This window comes from Gobio gobio (genome assembly GCF_949357685.1).
Source record: "Gobio gobio genome assembly, chromosome: 16".
Taxonomy (NCBI): Eukaryota; Metazoa; Chordata; class Actinopteri; order Cypriniformes; family Gobionidae; genus Gobio; species Gobio gobio.
The window spans coordinates 14,941,272-14,950,505 of NC_137109.1; the positions used below are offsets into that span (position 1 = coordinate 14,941,272).

At 38.1% G+C, this 9,234-nt stretch overlaps 1 protein-coding gene across 1 annotated transcript in view; it reads right to left on the reverse strand.

The window, feature by feature from the left end:
• Positions 1 to 360: 360 nt before the first annotated feature.
• selenot2 (selenoprotein T, 2) overlaps positions 361 to 9,234 on the reverse strand; it is a 25,663-nt gene continuing 16,789 nt past the window's right edge. The window contains exons 4-6 of the mRNA XM_079839233.1: positions 5,749 to 5,836; positions 5,500 to 5,646; positions 361 to 1,294 (exon numbers count right to left, since the gene is read on the reverse strand). Coding sequence (XP_079695359.1) covers positions 5,525 to 5,646; positions 5,749 to 5,836 — 210 coding nt within the window. The 3' untranslated portion in view covers positions 361 to 1,294; positions 5,500 to 5,524. The remainder of the gene's footprint in view (positions 1,295 to 5,499; positions 5,647 to 5,748; positions 5,837 to 9,234) is intronic.

A 9,234-nucleotide genomic window follows, 5' to 3' on the forward strand; every position in this document is an offset into this window, starting at 1 on the left:
TTTTGTTAAAATTATTCACATTTTCACAGATTCTGCAAGTGGTTCACATACTTTTTCTTGCCACTGTATATGAAAACAGGATCACACTTTAGTTTAGGGTCTCACTATTAACTACGACTTTTGCCTCAAATTCCTAATTACTACTTATTAATAATTAGTAAACTAGTCAAGTTTAGGTATTGAGTACGATTAAGGGATATAGAATATGGTCGTACAGAATAAGGCAATAATATGTGTTTTACAAGTACTACCGGTAATAAACAGCCAATTTCTAATATGCATGCTAATAAGAAACTAGTTAATAGTGAGAATTGGACCCTAAACCAAAGTGTTAACAAAAACAGATTATGAAAATAATTCAGTCACATTTTTTATATATTTGAATCTTTATTTTATATCACTGTGAAATGGAGTATAATTTCTACTCTCAATGCAACTTAATCCCAACTATCGGTATCACTTTTGTTACAAATTCACAGAGAGGTACACTAAACTATCAGGGGTACATTGCTTGCCGCCATATCTATATGGAGAGAGCTGGAAAATATAAGGTGTCTTTGGAATTCCCATTCACATTATCTGATATGCAACACTCTCAATCACACCATCATTAAGACGACTGCAGCCGAATCCCCCGGTTTACTCTGGCAGTGCTAATTTATACAGTTAGCAGACAAAAGGAAGATCTGGCCTTAATTCCCCTCAACAAGCACATGCAGTACTTATGAATCTAACCAGCAAACCTGTGACAAACACAACAACAAAAAATGTACCACTTCAAGCATTAAAAAAACAAACAAACATCTAACTCACTCTAACAAAACTGCATGTTTCCGCAGTACACAGACATTCCCACTAATTAAAAAGTCAGACACCCCCGAGTACAGTACACTCTACACCAGTGCAAACAAATTATCATGTTAAAGGTCATTTAAAGCCATCTACATTAAGAAAACATCACAGTTGCCCTTGAGAAAGATGGAACATTCCCTTCTATTTCAGTTGAAAGCACTTGTTAAAAACAGAACAACCCTGACCAAAGAAAAAAAAAAACCTAACTTCAGCATTCAGTAATAAATGTAGTGCATTTAGCGCTCATGTAAATCTCCTACAAATGCATGAAGTGTGATGCTCTGAAGAGATGTAGTCGATCCAAAGGTTTGTGTAGCTGGGCAGGAGGAGTGTGTGTGGTGGCCGAGCATCGAGCCTGTGCTCACAGCGTGCTGTTTGCAGCACAGGCCTTCATTATGCCACAGTCCACAGTCCCTCTGAACAGAGAAACAGCTCCGGAGACCTGCAGACGAGAAGAGGGCACTTGATAACACTCTGGGGTTGAATTATGCACGCAGCATCAAGTAGTGACGAAAGCAGTTTTTTAAAAATAGCTTTTACAGAATTTTTTTTAAATGCATCAATTGGGAAGAACTAGATTTTTATTTTTTCCTAGAAAGGAAAATCTAGGCAGGACTTCCTGCATCACTTTTCTATGCTGCCAAAATAAGGCAGAGTACAGCAAAATAACAGCAGGAAAGCACGTCTCTATGTCGAAAAAACCCCCGCAAAAAAACCAAACATACAGCATGAGCTGATTAGTCAGATTCAGGAGCACGTGACTCTTGCGCTGGTTCTGTTAAAGGTTAGTTCACCCAAAAATGGAAATTCTGTCATGAATTCCTCACCCTCAAGTCGTTCCAAACCCGTAAGAACTTTGTTCATCTTCACAACACAAATTAAGATATTTTTGATGAAATAATCAAAATATCTCTCTGATCCCCTCCATAGACAGTCATCTAATCAACACTTTCAAGGCCCAGAAAGGTAATCAAAACGTTGTTAAATTAGTCCATGTGACTCCAGTGGCCCAATCTTAATATCATTAAGTGAAGACAATACTTTTTGTGCGCAAAAAAATAAAATAAAATAATGAATGTATTCAAAATGTCTTCACGTCTGTGTCAATCTCCTACGCTGTTGACGTAGTAACTTCAGAGTTACGTCAGAGCTACGCCAGAACACCGGCTTACCATTGGTCGAAGCGGTTCACATGAGCACCACAACGTATGTGTGTGATACTGATGCAGGAGCTGATGCAGGAGCTGTAAATTACGTAGGAGACTGACATAGACGAGAAGAAATTGTTGGATTAAGTCATTATTTTTGTTTGTTTTTGCACACAAAAAGTATTCTCGTCGCTTCATTAAATTAAGGTTGAACCACTGGAGTCGCATTAAATAACTGACAATTAATTTGTGTTCTGAAGATGAACGAAGGTCTTACGGGTTGGGAACGACATGAGGGTGAGAAATTAATGTCAGAATTTTCATTTTTGGGTGAACTAACCCTTTTAAGTATCCTTCACAAATGCTGTATTCAAAACCACATACTAGCATACTTCTCTTACTAAATTTACAATATTGTTCTATCGCAGAAATAGTGAGTATTTTGCTAGTATGTGGATCCGAATTCAGCCAAAGACTTCGCAATCTGAATTAGTCAGAGCGGTTACTGAATCAACAACTGCTTCTTACTTCTTATTTGTGCTATTAGACTCCCCCTGAAATTGCCACATCGTCAAGGCATCCTCAATAAACCCGTCTCCGGTGTGATGACTCCAATCTTTTGAATATTCCTATTTAATAATTGTTTAATCGACACGGCATCCTCAATAAACCCGTCTCCGGCGTGATGACGCCGATCTTCCGAATATTCCTATTTAATAATTGTTTAATTGACATGTCATCCTCAATAAACCACGTCTCTGGCGTGATGACTCCGATCTTTCTAATATGACCTCTGACCTGTACAGTTGCCAGAATAATAATCATACACGGTTTGTTAATTGGCTAGAGAAGAACTGGCTACCCAACTGAGCCTGGTTTCTTCCCTAGGTTTATTTTTCTCCATTATGCCACCTGATGGAGTTTTGGTTCCTTGCCACTGTCGCCTTTGGCTTGGCTTACTCAGTTGGGGACACTAAATTTTCAACTAAATATCAAAATAAATTTAAGTACTAAACTAAATTAAATACATCAACTAAATTACTGATCTGCCCACATTGTCACTATATGATAATTGAAATGAGCTAATGACATCACTGTTTTCTCCTGAGCGGCTGTACAGCCGAATCAAATTCTGTTGCATTATTTTCCTGTTTAACACTGTGAAGCTGCTTTGAAACAACTTTATTTATATAGTGCTTTTTACAATACCGATTGACTTGAGCATCCTCATTGCCTTTCCTCACATATCAGCTCCACCCCCTGTAGGATGCAAGGGTAGGGTGCAAGGGAAGAAACACGTAATACACATGGGCATGATGTCACCGTTTTCCCAAATCACGTTTTTGTATGATAATTGTACAATAGTTAATAAAAGATAATGCCATCGTTTACAAAAAGTTGCACTTTGAAACCGTGATTTCATGTACCGATTCAGACGGGACTAACATCTCTGTGTTTATTACAGAGGTGGGAGTGTGTGTTTTCTGGATGTGGGCATTACAGAAGGTCATGTGCTATGCTTGTGTGCATTACGTATGAAGCATATGGGCCAGATTTACTAGACAGAGCAAATTAACATGAGAGCGCAATCCCAAAAAAGCGCAGATGGGAATGGAAAGTTCTGCGTGTGATTTACTGACGACCACAAATTAAAGAACACAGATGCAGCCGGATCATTTCCATAATGACCATAATCTACCCATTAGCGTCTGGTTTAAGACATGCTTTTTTGGGGCGGTAAATATTGCCACAAACACCAGTAAATTGACGAGTGCAAACCCCAGTATATCACCTTACATGATTAATTTAAATACTCTTCTCGCTTAAATTTTGAGTCTGAAAAGGAAACTCCCAAAAATGCATATGCAATAAGATCAGCTGCAAAAATAACCGTCCACATCTATTCAGCGCTAATTTATCACTACGTGTCTTTAGTAAATCCTGACAGTAGTTTTTTAACGCCAAAAGAGGGTTTGCGCTGGCGCAAGCTGTTAGTAAATCTGGCCCTATGTCTTTTAATTTATTTTTTGATACATAAATAATAAAAGCATGACAAAGATTGGTGCACAAACGATCAAAAAACATATGAGGAGAAGCATTAGAATAATACAACATCAGCAATCACATACATTCACATACAGACAGACAGGATTGGATTTCTCAGAGGACCCTTGAGTTTGCCTAAACAGTAGGTAATTTGCTCTGGAATTTTTACAGAGGTTGTTAAAGCACAGACTTGGCAGATTGGGACGGGATTAAAATCGCAAAGTACGTCTGTAGCCCAATTCGGACGGTAATCATTTCTCATGTGGACATCCATAAAAATTAATTTGCATGCCACCTCATTGATAAAACTTGGGCATTAAGATGGCGATTTATTCACGGTGGAGGAACGAGTTTTGTGACCCTGCAAACCTGGGAAGTGGGAACGCGCTGCTCATGTTGTCAGTCGCATGATTGTCTGTTGTAAATAAAATGTCATATGCTTGGAATAAGAATAATACATTTCTATTTAATTTAATAATAGGAAAATATCCTAAATATTATTTAATTACTTAAATATCCTGTTTAAAAAAATAGGAAGATATAGACACATTAGTTATATTTTATATTACGCATTATATATTCTGTCTTGTATTCTCTCAAAATGATGGATGTCATTTCAAATATGTGGATATGAGGACAGTCAAAGTTGTCAGCTGGTTCTCCAGGCGTGATTTGTGTTTTAGGAAATAAATGAGTTAATACCGCCTCTTATTTACATTATGTAAACATTATGCTGGTTGGATATTTAAAATTCCCATTTCAAATGTGCATTTCTTTATTGAGCGGTGATGAAATATTGTTCTTGTAAATACTTTACAGCATTTCAGTAATAAAAGTGTAGGCTACATCTTTACAATGCATCCAAATTACATCAAAGCGCTATGGTGCGGTGCTCCGCAGTGGTCAAAAAGGATATAAACAGTGAATTTTGAAGTGATCTCTTCTTGAAAATTCGGACAGCAATTCAATTACCACATGGCCTTAGTGTTTGTCAAAAAAGTAGTTAATTCGGCCGGTGATTTTTACAGGTGGTGAGAGAAAAACACTGAAATTCTGGATTTGGACGGCAATAAAATCACAGACTAGCCCATGTAAATTATGAAAATACCTTTACAACCCTATGAGACACAATTACCGTCCGAATAGGGCTTGTGAAACACTGATTTCTTTAATGTCCCCCTGGAAAACTATTTGAATAGGGTTTTTTGGTGAGTATAAGAGACTTTCAAAAGCATTCATTCTGAACAGTACTTTTGAACAGTAGTGCAAATTCTATATTGAAATAACATGCAAGCAACAGAATCAAGTTTTGCATTTAATCTGTAAATCTAGGGAAACACCTGAACTGAAAGCAACAACAACAACAACAAAAAAGGTGATTGTTAAACATCTGCTATGCTTGTACATGCTGTGACACACATTGTGACGTCATTGTACAGGTTTTACCACTCACATGTCTCTTGGCAAAAACAACAGCACTACGGTGAGGCAAAGTTCATCTTGTCAACCTGATTCATCTTAAGGTGGTTATCCAAGATCTGGAAAAGCTCCTGAATGTTGGGGACGTATCCTGATTGCAACTTGGACCAAATTGGTACATCTAAAACAGAAAGATAGTGATGCATCTGTGACATATATACATATATTGTTCATATAAATACTTGAAAGTTTTTTTTTTCTCTGGTCATCCAGATTACATTACCATTCAATGTAATCTCAAAAGCTCCTGTCGAGAGGAAATGGGTCTCCAACATGTTACTAAGGAAGAATGCCATAAGGCAGGAGAAAATCTGCAAAAAAGACCATCCACCGTGAGAAACTTTCCACCAGGTTTAGATTGCTTCCTATTAAAAACACTACGCAGACAGTGGACTAAACGCAGTTGATATGAAATGAAAATTGACCCATCTCTGTAATTGATCTTACTGTGAACAATTCATCTGTGCATATGTTTCAGTTTAATCCTTTTACATCTTGTACTTCTTAATCAAAATCCTCCAGTGAAAGGACACTTCTCCAATCATTTTGTCTGCTTAAACCCGCCCCTTTCTGACAATTGGCTGCAAACTTTCATTCAGATCGGCCTCCATCCGGTCAACAATGGATGGACAGAACCATGTCCCGCCCAGAGCTTCACTTTTTCCTCATCTTGTTATGTTACAGCCTTATTCAAAAATGGATTAAACTAATTATTTTCCTCAAAATTCTATAGACAATACCCCATAATGACAACGTTAAAGAAGTTTGTTTGAAATCTTTGCATTTTATATATATATATTTTTTTTTTTATTATATTATATTATATTATATTATATTATATTATATTATATTATATATTATATTATATTATATTATATTATATTATATTATATTATATTATATTATATTATATTATATTATATTATATCCTATATCCTATATTATAGCGCAATGTATCCTCGTGCCCATATGTTACCTCAGACAGTGGGTTTCCTTTTCTCGCAAAATAAAAGGTGTGTGTGTGGACATACAGTAAAATAAAGTAAAAGTGGAGTGCTGCCGGTCACGTCACGTGATGAAGCGTAAGTGGGAGAGATAAGGAAGGCTGCCCGGAGTTGGAGGATGCGCCAGCGACGTATAGCAGGCAGGGCAGATGCAGTGCGTATGGAGAGCGGGAGCCCCGCACGCCCGTCCGTTGTGCATTCACACACTGGCAGTGTTTGTCTTGCGCAGCTGAACCGTGGCTCGTGTGTTGCAAATACAGACAAATATTGTCTGTTCGGTCACATTTTTTCCGGTGTTCTCCTCGGAGCCCTGTCTGTCTCATGCTTTGATTTATGATGGGCAGCATATATCTACTGCAAATGCGACCGCTTCTAGTTTTAATAATTTAAACATGCCTTTGAAGTTTGGGCAAAAACTTCTGGCAGTGTTGTGTTTTCGTGTATTTTTTTCTTTTTCTTTTCACAGCGCTGGATGTCATATGGGGATTGTAAAACACACGGAACACTTCATGGTGAAATTTGTTAATCAGGTCAGCTGAATTAAAGCCACAGTGCATTGTTCTGATCAAAATTGACAATTAACATGAAAAATGTTACGCCAATGTGTCGGACTCGGTAGACAGCCAGTTAGGAAACAACTTCTACATGATGCAACATTTTTTTTAATACTGTATCCTAAATTGTGGATGATTAAGCTATATGCTGAAGTAAATTTCTGGAATGTTAACGATAAAAAAAAAAAACAACAAGAACCGTACAGAACCGAAAACCGTGACCCTAAAACCGTGATACGAACCGAACCGTGGGTTTTGTGAACCGTGCCACCCCTAATATATATATTTACGCTAACCTAAAGGATTATTAGGAACACCTGTTCAATTTCTCATTAATACAATTATCTTATCAACCAGTCACATGGCAGTTGCTTCAATGCATTTAGGGGTGTGGTCCTGGTCAAGTCAGTCTACTGAACTCCAAACTGAATGTCAGAATGGGAAAGAAAGGTGATTTAAGCAATTTTGAGCGTGGCATGGTTGTTGGTGCCAGACGGGCCGGTCTGAGTATTTCACAATCTGCTCAGTTACTGGGATTTTAACGCATAACCATTTCTAGGGTTTACAAAGAATGGTGTGAAAAGGGAAAAACATCCAGTATGCGGGTCCTGTGGGTGAAAATGCCTTGTTGATGCTAGAGGTCAAAGGAGAATGGGCCGACTGATTCAAGCTGATAGAAGAGCAACTTTGAATGAAATAACCACTCGTTACAACCGAGGTATGCAGCAAAGCATTTGTGAAGCCACAACACGCACAACCTTGAGGCGGATGGGCTACAACAGCAGAAGACCCCACCAGGTACCACTCATCTCCACTACAAATAGGAAAAAGAGGCTACAATTTGCACGAGCTCACCAAAATTGGACAGTTGAAGACTGGAAAAATGTTGCCTGGTCTGATGAGTCTCGATTTCTGTTGAGACATTCAGATGGTAGAGTCAGAATTTGGCGTAAACAGAATGAGAACATGGATCCATCATGCCTTGTTACCACTGTGCAGGCTGCTGGTGGTGGTGTAATGGTGTGGGGGATTTTTTCTTGGCACACTTTAGGCCCCTTAGTGCCAATTGGGCATCGTTTAAATGCCACGGCCTGACTGAGCATTGTTTTTGACCATGTCCATCCCTTTATGACCACCATGTACCCATCCTCTGATGGCTACTTCCAGCAGGATAATGCACCATGTCACAAAGCTCGAATCATTTCAAATTGGTTTCTTGAACATGACAATGAGTTCACTGTACTAAAATGGCCCCCAGTCACCAGATCTCAACCCAATAGAGCATCTTTGGGATGTGGTGGAACGGGAGCTTCGTGCCCTGGATGTGCATCCCACAAATCTCCATCAACTGCAAGATGCTATCCTATCAATATGGGCCAACATTTCTAAAGAATGCTTTCAGCACCTTGTTGAATCAATGCCACGTAGATTGAAGGCGAAAGGGGGTCAATTATTATATATATATATATATATTAGGGGTGGGAGAAAAAAAAAAAAAAAAATCGATATGCCGATTTATCGCGATATTTCCGGCCGCAAGACGTTACCGATACTCCCGCGTCTTTTAAATCAAAAGTTTGGGTCCATTTTGGATTTTTAAGTGACGATACAAAAAAAGCTGTCTCGGAAAAATCAAATACAATGGCAACACAACCAACATGCATTCCCACCTTGTGCGCCATCAGTGAATCAGCCTACGCTGGATGACATTTGTAAGGCAAAGCTACCTTTTTCGATAGAACTGCTTGTGCTTGGTTTGTTACCACAGTTATCTGTGTGCTTCCTCAGCGAAGAAGTTCCACATTCGCGGCTATCTTTTCTTCAACTCCTCATGATCCATCTCAACGACTGCAGTGCAGGCATATCACGCGCGCGGTTGTGATTCTTCAGGGAGCGCGCGGCCACAAATAAACTGATATGGATTTGAAATTATTTTATCAACTTGAAATACAGGCATATTTTTGTAGAGGTGTTCCTAAAAATATGTATATATTTTTTAGGAACACATCTACAATATACATATTTTATATACATATACACACATATATACACACATATATACACACATATATATATATATATACACATATATATATATATATATATACACATATATATATATATATATACACATATATATATATATATACA